The sequence below is a fragment of the Seriola dumerili genome, unplaced genomic scaffold (assembly GCF_002260705.1).
Source record: "Seriola dumerili isolate Sdu_G_001 unplaced genomic scaffold, Sdu_1.0 BDQW01000035.1, whole genome shotgun sequence".
In the NCBI taxonomy this organism is placed as follows: domain Eukaryota; kingdom Metazoa; phylum Chordata; class Actinopteri; order Carangiformes; family Carangidae; genus Seriola; species Seriola dumerili.
Window position 1 is genome coordinate 1,868,067 of NW_019174290.1, and position 19,300 is coordinate 1,887,366.

Here is a 19,300-nt window from a genome sequence, read left to right on the forward strand (position 1 = left end):
CGTCGCGTGTAATGTTTGGATGTTCATCATTACTAACTATAATGAGAAAATTATATGATATGTAAAGCAGGATGTTGGAACAGTAAATAGGAAAGATTACATAAAACACAAAGATCACTGGTGTTGTCATGATTTTAAGTGAATGTGTTTTTATCATGAACTTATTTAACTGAATTATTCGCAGTTTAATACTTTTTTTCTGGAACACATTTGTAGTTGGGACAGTCAGTTTCTTTGGACGGCTTTTAGGACCATCAAAATTTCTCATTGATTAATACAGGAGACTGATCATTAGCAACATCATCACAGCCTCAGGTTTTATTTTATTGTTTTTAACATCATCCTGACAATATTGTAAACTCCTTGACTTCCTTCTGCTGCTGCTGTGACAAGAAACATTTCTATTGTCTAACTCAAGGGCTTCTTGAAAACCACTTCTAGACAATTAGGGTTTGTCATTAAAGTGGCCCATCCATTCAACAAGTGCACACCAGGTACACACTGTCACAGTTTTTCAGGAAGGCTATGATTATAGACTACAATGCTTTCACTTGCTTATTTATTCCAATCTAACACAGGTTCAACAACTTTCCATTTATTTCCAATCACACAGGCCCAGCACTTTCATTTGTTACACTAAATCAGTCATATTGTTGGTGATCTTCCTGATTTTAATATTATGTCCCGGCAAGGGCAACCTGTATACATCTAGGCACCCCCACGCGTTGATAGGGCTATTACTTGTGACAGTGTAACCAGGAACAGCTTATTTGCTGTGTTCCACATTAATGGAACATCAATAAAAGTTTTTTTGTAGTATCTATAGAAATCCTAAATTGTGGAATTAGAGAACAAAATATTTTATACTGGTAGTATTTTTAATTTTTAATTTTCTTTATGTACGAATGTGATCTATTCAAGAATTCTAAGTTGCAGATGTAAGTGCGATGTCAACTAGCTTTAAATCACAAGATCTTCATGGCTTGAGCGGGTAGAGATTTAAATATGTTCTAATATTTGCAAAGTATGCTTGGCAATGGAAGAAAATATGTTGTATATTGCAATGCTGCTTCATTACAAATTGAACTTGGCGTATGAAGGTATGGTATTAGTTCTGCCAATTCTCAATCAGTGTAGTTCGTAAAGTGAAGTTTGTTCTGTGTATCATGACATGTGCAGAATTTCAAGAAACTATCCCATGTTGCACCGACTCCTTCGTGGTGACCGCAACAGATAGTAAGTAAGGCTGTACCATTGCAGACTGGACAGTGTCGCCACATTCCTCGTGCTGACACAAGTACTCGTGGATATTACGCCTCATCTGCTGCATGCTACACTCCCTTTATTTACAGTCTGCGTGCAGATTACATCTCTGTGCACGGAGATGTAATCAGGTAATGTTACTTGTCATACGTTAAAGTTATGTAGCATCAGTGTGCAATTAATATGTTAGGGTCTCAGAATCCAATTGATTATCAAAAAGTGTGTGGTTAGGGCGTGGGCAAAGTCTTTGCATTTTTATTTATGTCATTCTAAATTCCTGTTGAAGAATAGTTTTCTTTAGTAATTGTCATCATATAGTGAAAATAATTTATTTTCTTAACACTGTAGAGCGACGTGAACCCATTTATTGAGGCGGTATATTTTGTGTGTTCACTGAAAGGAATGAGTGTGGCTAGGACGGACTGCACAGCAATGGTTATGATCAAGGGGTTTTTTTTTTCTAAAAAATATGTTATATGTGTTTTTTTTGATATAATTGAGTTAACCATGGTATATCTCGCACAGCTGCTTAGCAAATATGCCGTGTGGTCGATAGCATCAACACCTAATGTACTCTATAAAGCATACTAATAGTGCGCGCTTCCCACTCTTTTGTAGACCAAATTGAACTTAACCACAGAGTACCGTATTATTAGTTTTCAGTGTTACTACTTGTATATTATGTTTTATTCGTGTCTTAGATACTCATGTTCATTAACATGCTTAAATTCAAAGTCACAAACTTGCTAGGGCCACTGAACAATTCCGATGTGCCTAGCTATTATGCTTGAGAACATTGTTGTACATAATGCCAACAAACTGCTATTGTGATGATGAGGGTGAGATCTCTTAGGTACAGGGGTCAGATTTCCAGAAGCACCCACCAAATCAGTGCATGAGCACACTGAGAGGTTACAGAAACTCTGAAAACTTCAGTAACTGAGTGCATTTCTTATTGCCAAGACAGAGTTGACGGTAGATTGGAATAATGTCAAAAAAAGAGAATCGATCGTAGCATTATCTTTAATCTACGGGTGAAGAAAACGCGAGTGTACAGTCTCTCTGATATTAAGCCTTTACTTGAATAATACATTATCACGAAATGGATTTAGGTGCCACTGACTCTTTCCTGTTGTTCTTTGCTCTTGAGTGCTATGAAGCATTTTTAGCAAGGTTCTCTTGACCCCAGTAGCGCAACTCAGCTCTGCGCTCTCAACTCCAATCCCATCTCTAACTGAGAGTCCTACCTCTTTTCTGAGATCGCCAGCGGCAAACTCCCTGTTCTCTATCCTGTGAGTCTACGTGCCGGAGTGCACGCTGACCGCTCCGCCTTCCGGTGCCAGGCTAAAGCAACCCTGCGAGATGGGGAGAGGAGGCTCTTGATATGGTGCTACCGTCTGCGAAGGAAAGTGGAGCTTACAACGATCGACTCCTGAAGACGTTACGGCCGCCGCCAATGGTCACCTTGTATCCTCCGACGCTACCGTGTCTCTTGCCAGCTAGAGTGCTGCATGAAAGTAAATTTGTAATATCAGGACGGAACTTTAACAGAAGAGCGACATTGACACACCAGCGACACTTGTGGTTGCCGCCAACACTCACAGCAGCTCGCTAACAAGAGTTATCTGCCGTCGAGTGCTGTTAGTATGTCACACACGTACACACTACACGACACAACAGCACACGACTCACAGCATCTCACACACACGCACACACGCACACACTTATTGTTAACATGTTCACCCTGGTGGTCTCACTCTTATTTCCAGCTGCCGCTCTCTGCAGTAGACTGGCGCGCATTCAGCCGCTGCAGTGTTCATCTGTACAGCAGCATGCACAGCTCCGTCAGGTATTGTGTGATATCATAAATACTCATAGTATTGTGAGCAATTTTATATTTTAGTTTTTTTTTTCCAGAACCCAGCACAGATCTGTCAATATTTCCGGGAGTGGGCAACTAAGTAAAAAAGTATTGTAACGTATTTAGAATTTGTCCCCCTTTCCCACCCTGCCCACATGCAACATTAAAGTGATTTACGTCAATAATTGGGCTATAATGAGCTGTTCTGCATAATAAGTACTTCTGTCGCTTTAAGTGTGTTTTGATGCTAATACTTTTCTCCTTTTACTTAAGTTAAATGTGTGCATGACTCTTAACCTACTTGTAATAGAGTACTTCTGCACTGTGCCATGGCAACTGTTACTTAAGTAAAAGATCTGAGTACGTCTTCCACCACTGTCAACTTCTGATGTATAATATTAGCAGATGACCTTTATGTTGTTGTCACTCTCTTATGGCTCCACAAAGCCAGCTCCCCATTCATTGTTTATATTCTAGGTTCTGACTTTACATCACGCGTTCAAAGGTTTTCTGTGTCATTCTGAGCTTTAGCGGAAACTTTCTGATCTTAATAACTATGATTTATAATTTGTTGATGTGGATAAAGTGTCTTTTGTAAATTTTGTAGGTAAAAATGCAAAATAATGCTTTCAGGAAATCAAAAAAAATCTTTAATGGTGTTTTCTGTGACTATGTCCACAGCTCACTACTTCACAAACACACAAACGAGGACAGCAACAGCTTGAAAGTATGAAACTTTCACTTTCATATATATACACATGTATATCTATACATACACAGTATAAATGTATATGATTCTTTAATTGATTATTTATTTACAGAACATTACAGATTTTTTATTACAGATAGTTTTGTCTGCTGAAGACTCAAGACATCAGTTAACAAAACTTCTACTGGGTGTAAAATAAGGCGAAACTGAAAACCTAAATCTAAACAAGACAGTCTACATCCACACTAAGCAGCTGTGCTAATAGCGAGGTCTGGGAATTATCCTAAATAACCAGGACATTGTTTCTGAAAAAACATGTTCCTGAGCAGTTTTTAAAATGCCATTTTGTAATGCTTTGAGCAATAAAAACAAAATTAGATGTCATGTCCTCCTTTTTTATCAGTTGGGACTAGATTTCCAGAAGTTTGCCGGCCTGGAGGTGGGGGGAACACGTTCAACTGCATATGTCTTTGCTACAGACAGGAGCAAAGAGGACCATTACACCTTCAGCACTCACAGAGTCAGCTGTAGCCATTACAGGTAGGGTGTGAAGACCTCCACCTACATGACCACAGAATGTCTGATTTACCCTCTAGGTTTGTACACGCAGGTAATTTATTGTGCTGTCTTTTTGCATTTAGTTACCGTGTGTCAGACAGACCACCCCTCAGCTATGAACTCAGTAGGGATTTGGCAAACCTACCCAGTTCCTACAGCGACTCAACTAAGACCCAGTACAGACGGATCATAGAGACCTACGGCACACATTATATCCGCCAGGTTAAAACACACATACACACACACACCTCAATTTTAATGTCTTGACTGCTTGACTAATGACTTCACAGGAATATACGACACCATATATCTTTGTCTCAATAACATTTTCTTGTGTGTAATTTTAGGTTCATCTTGGGGGCCGAATCAGGCGAGTCACAGCTGCACGTACCTGTTTGTCCAGACTGAATGGCCTCTCCTCTGACGAGGTATATGTAGCACACATGTCTAGTGAAACCAGTAAACACACTCTGTACCAAAAACAACATCTAAAATCCCCTCCTGTCATCTAGGTGCACAACTGCTTGTCAGGGGGTATCAGTGTAGGCCTGGGGAAGATCAAAGTGTCCCCTAAGGTAGAGTTCTGCAGCAAAGTCCTACAGAACCAGGGCATCTCCTCCTTGTTCAGCTCTGGACTCCACCAGCATTACACAGAGGTGGTAGGAGGCAAAGGTTGGGTCGGGGAGTTTGCACTCACCAGGAACGACTCCGTGGGCTACCGAAATTGGCTGAAAACCCTCAAGGATCACCCTGATGTTGTTCGGTACTCCCTGAGACCACTGTACGAGCTGGTGCCAAACACGACAAAAAAGCAAGGACTGACGGTCGCCATAGAGCAGTACTTGAAAGACCACGGCATCAAGAGCTCAACAACACAACCGTACTGTGGCTCGCGTGGCCCTAACCTGGATTCCAGCTGCTGTCCTAAAGAGGCCTTTAGGGGAAGACTGGTGGTGACCAATGTCCGAGCCTGGGGACTGAAAGGAGATTACTGGGGCGTGACTGAGGGGTGCGTAGAGAACAAGTCAAGATACAGAGAGATGGCACAGTGAATGTGATGCATCAAACACAAATATTGATACAGGTATTTTCTTTTCCTTTCATAGATATGCTAAGATGTGGGCCGGCTCCATGCAGCAAACAACCAGTGTGATGAGATCAAACAGCCCTCATTGGTACACACATTATGATCTGGGCGAGGTCAGTGTTAATCTTCTTCTCACACAGCAGCTTCCAGATTTCTACGCTGACAGTAAATAGGATAAAACAATTCACCAGAAAACAAGAACCCACATGCATTGACTATGCATGCTGGCTAGTTAAGGCTAGCTGTGAGATAGCCTTAGATAAAGTTAATTTACCCTCTTTTTCCTGTTCGTGGAAATTGAAAATACATTTTGATGCCCCAACATCTTAGTAATTTGAATTGTTATACCGCGTAAATAAGACAGTAGGTAAATCTTTAGTTATAATGGAGAAAGAAAGTAACAGATCAACTAGTGCTGCTTAAAGCCAACGAGCCTCGCTTAATATTGTATCAGTAACTACTCCCTCTGCAGGCTGTGACTGTGCTGGATTTTATATGAGTTCATGTGGTTAAGTTGTTGCTTTTGAAACACACATTTAAATGTGTCCCATTGTGCATCAAAATCGGCAAGTAGCAGACATATCAGAACGGTTAGCATTTCAAAATGGCAACAAGCACTTTGCAAAAATGCATAAATATAAAGTTGACTAAACTGACTGTGGGATATATAGTATGTTTTGACATTATTTTAGTTCAACTTTTACTGATTTGTTTATGAAGGTGGACACACACTTGGGTCTGAAGGTTGAAGTCTGGGATGAAGACTGGGGCAGAGACGACCGTCTGGTTTCATGCACAAGGTCCATAAAGCAGGGGACACACAGATTCACCTGCCATGCCTCGAAAGGGAATGTCGAGGTCCACTACACTCTCACCTGCGACCATCACCTGACTGGAGACAGGTGCCACCAGTACAAACCATCTCCATAATGAGGAATGCATTCAGCATACTGAGGTGGCACGCTCCATGGCTTGTCTTTGACCAAGTGTGAAATCAGATCTGTTGATTACTTTTTCAAATGCAATGAACCCGATAGTCACATAAGTCTTAAGTAAAATGAGTGTCACACCATTCGGTTTCCAGTTTTAAAGATTTGGTAATACTTATTCACTTCTGTAATTTAAGTCTATATTCAGCATCATCTGTGTTTCTAAACTTAAAATCAGTTGTAGTTTAGTGTTCAGCCATGTTTGATTATTGGAGCGATAGTAGTCCTGTTTACTGGGTGGTGGGGCTGCATTTGAATCACCTGTGATTCTGCTTTTGTCATATAAAAGATGCTGTTGATTATTTTCTGAATTAATGTATCAAAACTGTAAAATCCTTCTGCTGACTTCTGTGCATTATCAGAGTTACTATATTTGTCTTGTCTTTCTCAAGCCAATAAAGACTTTTGAAAGATAGGCTATAAAGTGTTTTTTTTTTAAAGCTCTTTCAACCATTAATCAGCATTGGTAAGTCCACGTTCATTTTATTTAGAAATATATAGGCTACACTTGAGCACAATGCAAATTCAAATAATAATGGTCTTCAAAGAGACAGCCTCTACAAAGCCAGAGCCACATTATTCTGTGAAGAAGAGCAGATGTTAGCTGATACTACTCTTTAATGGTTCAAATTCATACACAGTTCAGCCATTTTATTCAAAGTAAACCTGGGGCTTTTTGGGTCCCTGGGGTTCCTAACCCTGTGACCAGGGGCAGTTGTCTGCTTTGTCCAATTGGAAGTTGAAGTTCTCAATATCAACTTACAAGGTGATGTTAGTGTTATTTTCACAACTTGTTTCTACAGCACCTACATGCTTAATAAAATCAGTTATTTGGAGGTTTAATGACTTTATAAGGCACTAATACCTCAGCACTGCTGGTTTGTCAGCTTGTGTTGGAGCAATTCTGCCCCCACGTGGTCAAAAGACTACTAACACAGCTCTATAAATGATCTTACACTGGAAAATGACAGCGGCTGAGTGATGCTGAAGCAAAACACAAACACGCCCAATATTGTGTTGTGGTTTCCAACACTTCCTGTCCACGGCTGGACAACAAACCAGGCAAAGTGGCAAACTGCCCAGATCCTGCAAGCCAAAAAAATCTAATCTCCCCTGTTTTTATCCACTTGATTAGTTACAAATGTGTTAAGTGCAACGCCAAAGTACAATATAAACTAAGGTGGGTCCTGCATTAGACCTATTAGCTATAGTTATCTGGTCATGTCTTGTTGAGGTTCCCTCAGTGAAAATCTAGTTTTATTATTTTAGCTCATATTTCCCTAATATGAGCATATTCCTAAATAAAAATATATTTAATCAAATTACCACAAACTAAGACATTTAGCACTGTTTCAGCTCAGGAGGTCTGTTTGACGGGACTTAATGGGAACTTGGAGGAAGCAGGGCTACAGGTTCAGGGGGCTTCACAACAAATGTTTGCCCCTTCACAGGTTAATCCGGCCATGTTTGTCTGACACACAGCGGCGTGTAAATGTAAAAGCCCTAATGAACTGCCCCCGCCCTAATGCCTTCATGCCTCCTGTGGTAAAGGTTTCCTGTGCAGCGTTTATGCAGTGCGTAAAGAACCAGCTCCTGCGGTGACCGCTGGATTCCTTCCTCTCATCTTTGGAAACGCGGACTGATTCAAACGACCGCACGGAACAGCCCGGAGGCCGCGTAAACCCCCCCACCAGCCGTGTCTCTGTCCCCCCACACACACACACACTGCAGGACACACTGTCTGACACACGTGGATCTCATTTAGGTGACTGTGCGGCGCTGCACCGCTGACAGGACCGCGGTTTCCGTTACAAGGAAATGATGGAGGAGGAAAGTTTCTGACGCCTCTTCGTTTCGCTGCTGGGACTGTCCGCAGGAAAACTGGAGATCATTTTCGCTTTTCGCGGCGTGCCCGTCCTCATCATAACGCAAGTCTGGAAAACCTGTATGGATTTGGGATTAAAACGTTCTCCGACACTGAAATGTCTCAGGATTGGAAATGCAGCTCAACGCCTGTCTGTTGCTTTTTATTATCACAACAGGTAAAGAAACCACTGGACTCTGCGTTACAGCCTACACGTTTATTATGTGAATCTGCTCCAGTCTCATTATGTACTCCTTTTATCATCACTGATCTTTGTATTGGACACTTTTTTTAGCTGAAACTGCTGTTTCATTATCTGCTACTTTTGAATAAAGTCACAATAGTGCTGCTCTGTTGTCAACACGAACTAGGTTAGTAGAGGTTTCTGTGTACAGAGTTGAGTTTAGTGGTAAACTGAAAGCCTCAGTCCAAATTTTTGGGGTCATCAGATGATAAAAGGAATTGGAAAGAAGAGAGAAAGAGTTTTTTGGGGGAAGAATCCTTCAAATGAAATGATCTCAGAATGAAAACTTCCCCTTTGGTTGAACTGCTCACAACTAAATGTCTAAATAATCAAACTACACCATCACACGGAGGTCAGGAGATTTATGCCAGAGTGATTCCCTCTTTTACCAACATCTTTTTCTTTTCTTTCCTCAGATAAAACATTGGCCTTGTCGCACCAATGCTGTGGTGGAAATGTCAGCCTGGATCAAGAGCCCGATGGTCACATCAGTCTCACTTTACCTGGACTTTTTACTGACACCAACAGACCTGACTCCATGAACCACGAGTCTGAGGAGACCCCTTCACTTTGTACTTGGATGATAGATATTCCTGTGGGGAGGACGGTACTTTTGAAGGCGGTGCGGTTGGAAAGTGGTTCAAACATATCAGTGCGCTGTGTTTGGAATGAGGAAGATCATGTCCTGGAGAACGAGGGGACAGCTCTGCTCTCCGGTTGTGACGGAAACAAAGCCACCCTCGCTTGGTCAGGAGCAGGACACTCCTCAAATGCAATTCAGCTGTCCTATTATGGTGAGAAACTGTCAACGCAATTACCCACTTTAATCCAGTCTGGCCTACCTGCCTGCGCTTGCACCTCGATCACGAGAATTTGATCTAATCGTGGTAATAACATTTGGAGCAGACTTGTTTTAGAGCTGGCCTTTGCTTATGTTTGTTGACACTGTGAAAAAGTAAGAGTTGCAAAGCTGTAAAAAAAAAAAAGAATTCTGTTTACAGTAAAGAGGAATGTTGTGGTCACTCCTGTGGAAACATACTGTGGAAATGTATTGTTCAAAATGTGCTGTGAGCTGTAAATCTGTCAGTCGGAAAGTTGTTATCACACTCACTGTGGTGTGAGAGACAGAGAGATGTTGTTGTGGTTTCCACTCACTCACTCTGTCCCTCTCTGTTTTTGTGTTTGTTCCTGGTCGTCCAGTCCAGGAAGATGAGAGGAATTCCTCGGAGGACCACACCAGCCCACATACAGACCGAGGCCTCGTACCTCGGTCTCAGACAGGAACCAGCTTTACAAGCGCAACTCCTGTTAGTCAAGAGGTGGTGAGAGGAACAGAAGGGGTCAGAGGCCGCCTCCACGAAGGTCTGGAGTGGAGTCCTGGGCTTCAGTCTGTGTCTGGTACCTCCTCTCAGGACCAGGGGCCGCTGCACCCCACCTCACCCCTGCACGGACTCACTGTGGCTGGGAGGTCCGATAGGGAAACTCTCCCTCTTCCTGAGGAAGGACCAAACAATGGAGCGGATACATCTGGAGCTGATCACCTCACTGATGGTCCCATATCTGCCAGAGAGAGAACACACCCCTGTTTTCAACATACACTCCATACAGACACTTTAAACGCCGTAAACACAGAAACAAACCCTGGCAGCGAGCTCCCTCAAACCCAGATGGCACTGACAGATGCAACAGCCAGTAGCACCGACACCTTTCTTGGCACAGACACATACAAGCATGCAATCAGTCACACATCTAAACACACAGACAAACATATAACCACACAAGCTCATTCCACTGTGTCCAGCTCCAGCATCCCGCCTCTCACCTCTTCTCCCCCTGAGCTACACGCCCTGACAACCTGGGAGAGTAGTACCGTCCTAATCCCAGGTGGTGGAGCTGTTAGCGGGACACTTGGAGAGAACCAACGCCATTCCTGGAGGAGCCAGAGAAGCACAGACAGACTTAACTCTGATCTGACCTCTGCCGTCACATCTGACCCTTTAACATCGCCCAGCGAACCTCCGCAGGATGACTCCAGCAGTGAACCCGCCGAATCATCTACATCCTCACAGGCTCCCGCCGAGACTCACCAGTCACCCAACACCCACATCACAGAGCTTGACGCCGCTGTTAGTACCGCGGTGGCAGACGCGTCGTTTCATCCAAACACGAGTCGAACCGACTCCTTTGAATCTGCTGCATCAGATGTTTCCAGTCAAACTGCTGCGTTTGGTACATTTGACGACACGGTAGAGCTTCACACTCCCGCTCCTTCCGCTCGGAGTCAAACGAAGTCTCCACAAAGCACAGAGAGCCTCACAAACTCTCCTCACACACCCTCTACATTCACACACACACGAACAGAAAGTACACAAAGGAATTTCATTAATGCACACATGACTACAAACAGCATTCCCTCGTCGTCGTCTGTCATTACCAAAGTTGAAGACAGCACTTCGAGTTTCACAGGTTCATCTTCTACACTGGCAGATGTTGTCCAAAGCTCAGCTGCCACAGGAACTGCTGCTGAAACGTATACACTGCGTCCCACCTACACACCCCTGCGTGAAAACTCACCCACAAATTCACCGACTCCCGTTCCTCCTTTGTCATTCAGTACATCTCCACACCGACCTACCGCGGTTTCCGGTAGTTCACACACCACTCACACGCCCACATCTCTAACCTCCTCTGTCACTGAATCCACCGTGCACACAGTCTTAGCCAACAACGAGCCTGTGCCTACATCCTCACAAGCATCAACAATCAACCCTACATCTTCACACACGCCTTTGCTGTCTTCTACTGACGTCCCTGCTACGCATAAACAGTCCCACAACCACATTACTACAACACGTACTCCTCTGCTCTCACTCACAACTGCAAAATTAGAATATGGATATGGAGGCAGAGAAGTAGAAATGGAGAAAGAGGATGAGTCCAGCAGCGCCACCACACGCACTCCCACAGCTGACCCACCAGGGCGACCTTCACCCTGGACAACCCCACATCCCAGCCAGGACGGCCATGTAGCGCTCACACCTTCTGCTTTAACCTCCGCACCCACTTGGAGCTCCACAACGAGTCAGACACCCAAGTTTTACATTGTGCCAGACCTGCCTGCAGCTGTTAGAGGTAATGTCTCTGTGTTTTTGTGTTATGTAATTAAATGTACAGGCCTGTCCTAATTGAATTATGTGTTTGTTCTGTACAGTGGAGTCAGTTGAGCTGCTGCTGCAGATAATTGTAGAAGAGTCCAAATCGGATTTTACCGCCGGCTTGGAGGAAGACACTGTTGCTTGGGTGAGGGATTATGTAGACAAACACACTGTCACACAGTGGCCCACATAAACGTACTAATAAACATGTCATTTTAGAATAGCTTTAGAGTTTTATGTGTTATGTTATGTGTGCGTGTTATGTTTTATTTTAGTGCCACAAAGTTATTTCTCCCTGTTTCTTTCAGGTGGAGCCATACCTACAGAAAGCCCCGGGGTTCAGCAGGCTGCTTGGGGTCTGGAGCAGGTGAAGTGGTGCAGAGTTCATATGTAGCAAAGCTGCAGGTAGCCTCAGTTTGTCCCTCTCGTGTATTTCAATTAAATTCAAGTCACCAAACTCATTAAAGTTTCAGAAAAATACATACCCAGCAAAAAGTGCATGGCTCCAGGTGTGGCAGTGTCGGATAGATGGTCAGTCCACAACTCTGGTCCTAACGGAAATATCTCAATAACTACTTGATGGATTCCCGTGAAATTTGCTGCAGTTATCCACCGTTTCAACAGGACGGATCCTAACAACTTTGGCGGTCCCCTGACTTTTCCTGTAGTGCCACCAGCAAGTCACATCTTGTGCTGTATCTCAACTTCTATAAGATGGATTGGCACAATGTTTGGTGCAGATATTCATGAGCTCTGTAGAATGAATTTTAATTACTTAAGTGATTCCTTAACTTTTCATTTAGCAACAACAGGTCAGAATTTTAATTTGTACAATACTTAGAAGAAGAAGAAGAAGAAGCACAGTCTGTTGCTAGGTTGCGGTGGGTTGTGTGAGGAACGGGGCAGAAGGTGAATGTACTGTTCTGCTGTTGTTCCAGTGGCCATGCAGTGCAGAGTGTGGTGGAGTTTAAAACCAGAGGGGCTCTGCAGTGGCTCAGCGTGACGGGACCCACATCACTGTTGGAGCGAACAGGGCTTGCTCAGGCAGTTCGTGAGGGGAGGGCGTTCAGATCGTCTAAGGTCACCAACATCACATTAGGAGGTGAGCCTGAGTTGAGATGCCCACATGCTACTACTACTACTAAAGGTTCTTGGTGGCGGAGGGGTTTAAGGCGAGTCCAGCCAGGCACCTTTTCTACACGCTATTCTCCACCTCTCTCCCATCATTTCCTGTCATCTCTCTTCTGTCAACTTTGTAATGAACGCACAGAAATACTTAAACTGCCCGGTTAGCGGTCACCCACAGTGGCTTCATTTACCTGAGGGGGAATTCCATTCTTAACTTGCTTACTTAATAAACCCAGTTACAGGCAGACTCGTGAGAACCTCATAACTCAGTTAGATCGACCCAGTTTATCATAATCCAATTATGAGAAATCTGATTAGTGTGGCTCTCGTACTCTGACATTAAACTTGTTATTATGGCATGTTATTATCTTGTCCCTTTCGCTTGTGGTGTTTGCCATGTGTAAAAATTCACAATGACACAAGTGCTGTGGCTGCATTTCGATGTTGTCAAAACACATGGTGGTCTGGAATAAAGCAGCCTCAGTCGGTCATTTGTTTACTGTTTGCCGGTGGACGAATAATGTTGAAAGGCATATTGTGTTGGCAGATGGGCATACACGGTTTGCAGTGTGTCAAATAATACAGTTCAAACGAAAGTCGGCCAACTCTGCATGTAAACATATTCACTAAATTACACTAAATCAATTTACAAAACCTATATATTTATTATTTTATTTGCTAATTTCCTTGAAACATGCCCCATCATCTGCATGGTACTTCAGCTAATGTTTTAACATTGACATGCAAGCAGACATATTTAAAGTATAATTCAGATAATATTAGATGTTTTTTTTTTTCGGGCAACACATCCCTTGAAAAAAAACAAAACAAGAACAAAAGATTAATTCTACTAACAAGTTTTTCCAATGTAGCTGAAGCCTGATATATTGTATTCCTCTATTGTTCCTCCATTGTTGTCCAGCTATCAAAAACACATTAATGAGTCCCACTGATGCGCTGTCATTATGATATACATGACCACTGAAGTTTATTTAAAATCAATTCTACCTACACTGTCCTATTTATCAGTATATCAAACAGGGAAAGGACGTCACAAACACAATATTGGTGTTGGTCTTTTTGTGGCATTTGTCAGCCTTATCCTTTAACACATCTTCTCTCCAGGTCTGCAGGGTGATGTGTGTGACTGGTTGCTACAGTGCCCAGCAGGCTACAAATGTCTGTCCCAGCCGGGTGCAGCAAACTATAGCTGTTCCTCTGTCTGTCACTTTGACTACTGCCACCACCACGGCATCTGCACACACCATCCGGGACAACTTCCAGTTTGCCGGTAAGTACACACACACACACACACACACACACACACAGGCGCACATATTTCTGTAACAATTATGCATCTCCTTGTCCATCCAAGATTTTTTTGTGCATGTAAGCATGTTTTTGTTTGTGTATTAGCTGCCTTGTAGGAGAGGACTTCTGGTACATGGGTCAGAGGTGTGATGTGAGGATGACCCGAGCGCGGCTAGTAGGCGCATGTCTTGCCATCCTACTCGTCATGGTGACAGTCATCGGTGTTTTGGCCTTTGTGGCAGTGCGGCGCTATCGAGCCGTCCTAATCCAGGCCAAAGTAGATCAGACTCGCAGCAGGTACACACTAATGTACACATGTATACTCACTGCTCACAACACTGAACCTACAATGCAAAGACTAATATACAGGATGCGCAGTTGTATTACATGCAGGGCTTCTGCAGGATTCACCCAGTTAAACTTCAAAGCCATATAAAATGCAATTTAATACAAGAGAGCATGATGAAAAACCATTAGGGATGGGATAGGATAGGGATAGAACATAGATTTATTTTTTATTATATCACATATTTTCAGTACTTCCCAACAGTAACAACAATTTCTAATGATATATTAATATGAACTAATAATTGAAATTACCTGGATGGGGATAAGCAACATAAAATGGGTGGATGGACTAACTAATCTAAAAATATTAATTTAGTCTTTGCTAAAATTGATAATTGACTATAATGAGCTAATGACTTTCCTAGCTACTGTAGCACCTGCTCCAGGTCTGATGGTTCTGACTCTACAGGAGTGAAAAGCCTCCTGTGAGCATAATGTACTGTTACAACAATCTCACAACCCCAGTTTTTAAGTGTGTAACAGACTACAGTCTAATACAGAAACATTTTTTAACTGACATTACTGCCTGCAGGCAAAAGAAAATATTTAAGATTTTTATGAATTAACTTTTTTGAATTTCTTCTAAGGCCTTTTTTGAGGAAAAAGTTTATGCTTTTTAAGACTTTTCAAGACCTGCAGATACTTTGTGCATTGAACATTATGTATCAACACAATTAGATGTTTAGAGAAAGATCTAGTTTGATCAGTCTAAAAATATGTTGAAAATGAATAAAATGGAAGATGGTAGTTTTGGTGTGTAGTGAGCAGTGCAATGGGCTTCTGGGTTGACATTTTTAAATACCAATATAACCCACATGTTAACACACACACACAATTTGGTGAGAGGTCATGTCTTGTAATCCACGCAGGAAAAACCACGGAGATGGGCAGAACCGCACACACAGTAGATGTAATTACAGTAATGTCCACTAGGTGTCATGGTCTGGCTGGAGAAACACATTATCAGGATGAATGCTTTGTTGGTAAATGTTGAAACTGTCGGTCTAAATCTAAATATCCACCCTCCAGACTTGCAGACCGGCCTCATGGGCTTCAGTCATACATGGTCACAGTCATCAGATCCAGTCCGGTATGGCCCCGTGTGGACTTGATGAGTTGTGGATTAGGACAGCCCTCTGCAAATGCGCTTAAGTGCAAATGTTTGGATCCAGTCTTTTAAAGCTAATAAAGTGCTTAGTGAGTGTATATATACGCTCATGCTCGTGCATTGTACAAAGAGGTGTGTCTCTTGTGCAGTTGAATCAACACCTCTTTAATACAGTGTCAACAAAAACTGAACAGTGAAACCTTCATGAAGGAGGATTTATTGCAGGACTGTTGTATTAGACTGTGTTAGTTTTAGTGTAAACTCCTAATGTATAAACAGTTTTAAACACTAAAAGGAAAGTGAAATTGCTTCATACAAAGTGCAGCAAACAGAAAAAACTCAAATCAGATCAATATTTTGGGGTGATCTCCCTTTGCCTTTAAAACATCATCAGTTCTCCTAGGTACATTTGCCAGTGCCAGTTACATGCCAGTAATTATAACTATATCCTAGGTATAGTTGAAGCAGATACAACAAATAATGTGTCCTGTGAATATTTGACGTCTCATTATGATTTGTTGTGTGCACAGCTATCGCAGGTTCAACCATTTTGATGAGCTCTCAGGTCGGTTCTGGTTGCGTTCGTGGGCGGGATCAGCAGACTCACTGGACAATCCGGCCTTCACACGCTCCGATGAATTACTGCACCTGCGGGCTCTCGACCGCCCCTGCTGTTACCACGACGACACGCTGTCACTGGCTTCCACCTGCCCCAGCCACGGAACACGCATCAATACGATATACCCACACAGGTGCGCATGCACACACACACACACACACACACACATTCAGTAGGTGGTCACACATGAACTGTCAATGTGTTTGACAGTATCAGAAGTTCATATGTTATTTTGTTCTCAGTTACAAGAGCTTCAGAATTTCAGTGGTTTGTTGTCATCAGCCATCAGGTGAAATCCACCTGAAAACATGAAAATATATAACACAGTATGCATACCATATAACATACATGTGCATTTAGTCTGCTGTCGTGTACACGCCATATAAAGCAAAATCAGATTTAAGTGATAACTAACTCAGAAAACAATGATCACAAGCAAGCTGAATGCATACAACCTGCTGCCTGGAGCTTCGGTACAAAAGCCCAGTCCAGCTGTCACTCTAAGGTGGGTAAGAGTTAGCCCCCACATAGTAAACAGAACAATATTATAATGCAACACTTATGTTAACTCTTGTTTCTGTCACATCTTTTCTTCAACTGAAGTTAGCATGCTAACCAGCGAGGCCCCGGCCCATCTCGTCGGTCTGCCCTGAAGACATAGTGCTGCTCAGAGGGCGTATTATAACTTCTTATCTTGTAAATGCAATGATGGCCAAAGCTTCTCAAGCGATAATCACCACCACCCGCTCCCAGCACGAAACCACCTCACAGCCCCTTTTAAACCTGCATTAAAGTTATTTTTCAGGTACTTGGAGCAGCAGAACATGTAAACACAACAATGACATTTTATCACACTATAAAGTTGTTAATAAATGGTAAATGTGTTAGCAAACAGTTGCTTATTAAACAAACAGCAGACACAGAGCAACAGTATTCATTTGAAGTCATGTCAGGCCAAGTGACACATGTAAATTAGCTCTCCTCTTAGCTCTCTTGTGGTTTTGTCTAGCTCCTGAGGGAAATATTTGGCTCTGTAGCTGCTGAATGCTCCACTATCTTCAACATCTACTTGCTAACTTTGTCGGTCTGCCAATTAGAGCTGAACGGGTAGAGTACAGTGGTTCATCACTGCTTTTTTGCTAAACAGCTGCCTGCATCTGGGAAAAATGCCAATAAGAGCAGTAAGACTGAACCAAAATAGCACAGTTGTTGGTCAGAGAATGAAAACAATAGTATGAAATATGCTGAAAATAAAAAAAAGGCCTGTAGAGCTCAGTAGAATGATAATTTTCTGTGGGTTTGTCATTGTCTCAGGTCCCTATCATATTACACACAGTCATTTTATCCATTGGTGAGCAGCTTTAACTATAGGATTCAGTACTTTATTTAAGTGAATGCAAAAGCAAACGAGTAAATGGGTAAAACACAAATATAAAAGGCTAAAACATAACAATAACTAAATCAATGTAATTTAGTGACATTAAAGTCCGTTAATTTACAGGAATCTTCTTTTTTGTTTTTCGTCGTTTTCTTCCTATGGACCCCCCATGAGCTGTGTCCTTAATAAAGATTGAATGAATGAAATGAATGAATGGATTGCTGTTAAGATATTGACCATCATAATCATTCTCCTAAATTTCTCCTACAATAAAGTGAATGAAACATTAAAACCCATTAATTAATGAGTAAAACTTAAACTCTTAAACTATTACTCTTGATAAAAATGTAAATGTATTTCTATAAGTATTCACACTCACACGTATAAAGACGTTGCCTGTGTGACCCTAACTAATCCTTTGGCTCTGTGTATTACCTGTAGCTCTCAATATGGTTGGAGGGGAAGTGAAATGAGTATGGGGGATGGCGTGTTGGACTCAGGTAAGGCCAGTGACCTTTCCGTCTGTAGCTGGCCTGTGGAACCCATTCAGTGGACTCCATTCCCACTTCTGCAGCAACTGGCTTCCCACAGGACACCCACAGTGAGTGTGTGTGTGTGTGTGTGTGTGTGTGTGTGTGTGTTTGTGTGTGTTTTTAAAGAGATGTATCTGGTTTCATTATGTGATTATGTGTTGTTCCTGTGTGAAACCAGGTGAGGGTTTCAAGGCCCCGGTCCTACTGTGAAGGCATGGAGCTGGTAGACCTTGGGAAGAGCTGGACTGCTTGACACATCAAGAATTAAATCTGCTCCGACACTGGTATTTGCAGCTCATTGCAATCTAAGGCTCAAATGTTCTTTTTTGTTAATAAAAATTGTGAAACAATAAGTGTAAATGTGTATAAATAAATTGAGCGAGCACACACACACACACACACACCCAGCCATACACAAATGAGCCACACCTCCTCTCAATGCTGTGCATGAAACTCAGCTGGAATGTGATGCCATAAATGACTGGGAAAGACTGGCAGGGAGTGAAACAGGCAAATATGTGCACTGACCTCATATTGCACTCCTATAATTGTCCCTATCCTGGGAAAATGAATAAGGGAGTGATTGATTCGGGAGAGAGAGGAAATGTGGCAAATAAAGGAAGCTAGTGAATGTGTGTAAAAGAGAGAGAGAGATAGGGAGAGGGATGAGTGAAAAGTGGACAGAAGCTACCTGCTAGCTTCTTCCTTATACGGTCTTAGTCAGAGCTGAGAGCCAGGCCTGTGAGTTTCTCTGACTGTGCAAGTGAGCAATGCAGGGAGGGAGCACGTACGTGTGTGAGTGTGTGTTGTAATGCATGCATGAGTCATGCACGCTGCTGAGTTTTGAAATGGCTTGAGGAATGGCATGACTATCCAGAAGAAACGATGAGAAATGATAGGGAGGAGTTAGTGAGAGCAAAGTTTAAAAAAAGAAGAAATAAATCTAAATGTCACTCTGTGTATATGGGTGAGGAACACAGAAATCAAGGTGAAAGGTGGTGAAATAAAACAACATGCGCATTCACATAAACACACACACACACACACACAGCCTTAAAAAGGGAGATTCATTCATTTCCTCAGACTGGTCACATGACCTGAGCAGTGCATTCTTCCCCCCATGTGACTCGCTCCAATATCTCCTT

General features: G+C 42.5%; 2 protein-coding genes across 3 annotated transcripts in view; both read left to right on the top strand.

The window, feature by feature from the left end:
- The window catches only part of LOC111216537 (perforin-1-like), a 6,894-nt gene extending 1,243 nt beyond the window's left edge, over positions 1 to 5,651 (top strand). Inside the window, exons 3-9 of the mRNA XM_022738064.1 lie at positions 3,033 to 3,112; positions 3,806 to 3,851; positions 4,237 to 4,373; positions 4,475 to 4,613; positions 4,739 to 4,819; positions 4,904 to 5,400; positions 5,498 to 5,651. Coding sequence (XP_022593785.1) covers positions 3,033 to 3,112; positions 3,806 to 3,851; positions 4,237 to 4,373; positions 4,475 to 4,613; positions 4,739 to 4,819; positions 4,904 to 5,400; positions 5,498 to 5,651 — 1,134 coding nt within the window. The remainder of the gene's footprint in view (positions 1 to 3,032; positions 3,113 to 3,805; positions 3,852 to 4,236; positions 4,374 to 4,474; positions 4,614 to 4,738; positions 4,820 to 4,903; positions 5,401 to 5,497) is intronic.
- A 2,659-nt stretch (positions 5,652 to 8,310) lies between these two features.
- On the top strand, positions 8,311 to 18,461 carry LOC111216663 (mucin-6-like). Of its 2 annotated transcripts, XM_022738263.1 has the most exons (11): positions 8,311 to 8,509; positions 8,992 to 9,369; positions 9,776 to 11,707; positions 11,787 to 11,875; positions 12,039 to 12,097; positions 12,669 to 12,832; positions 13,984 to 14,149; positions 14,275 to 14,466; positions 16,156 to 16,377; positions 18,064 to 18,223; positions 18,334 to 18,461. In XM_022738263.1, exons 1-11 carry the CDS (start codon positions 8,467 to 8,469, stop codon positions 18,406 to 18,408), a joined length of 3,480 nt encoding a protein of 1,159 aa, XP_022593984.1. In that variant the 5' UTR covers positions 8,311 to 8,466; the 3' UTR covers positions 18,409 to 18,461. The 2 variants fall into 2 exon arrangements, with proteins under 2 accessions (XP_022593984.1, XP_022593985.1); XM_022738264.1 differs by lacking the exon at positions 8,311 to 8,509 and having other exon boundaries at positions 9,173 to 9,369; positions 9,781 to 11,707.
- Positions 18,462 to 19,300: the final 839 nt, after the last annotated feature.

Excerpts from the sequence above, each read along its gene's own strand:
- LOC111216663 (XM_022738263.1), top strand. The coding sequence starts at position 8,467 with ATGCAGCTCAACGCCTGTCTGTTGCTTTTTATTATCACAACAG. Across the intron at positions 11,876-12,038 it reads AGGAAGACACTGTTGCTTGG|GTGGAGCCATACCTACAGAA; the intron begins GTGAGGGATTAT and ends TGTTTCTTTCAG. Across the intron at positions 14,150-14,274 it reads GGACAACTTCCAGTTTGCCG|CTGCCTTGTAGGAGAGGACT; the intron begins GTAAGTACACAC and ends TTTGTGTATTAG.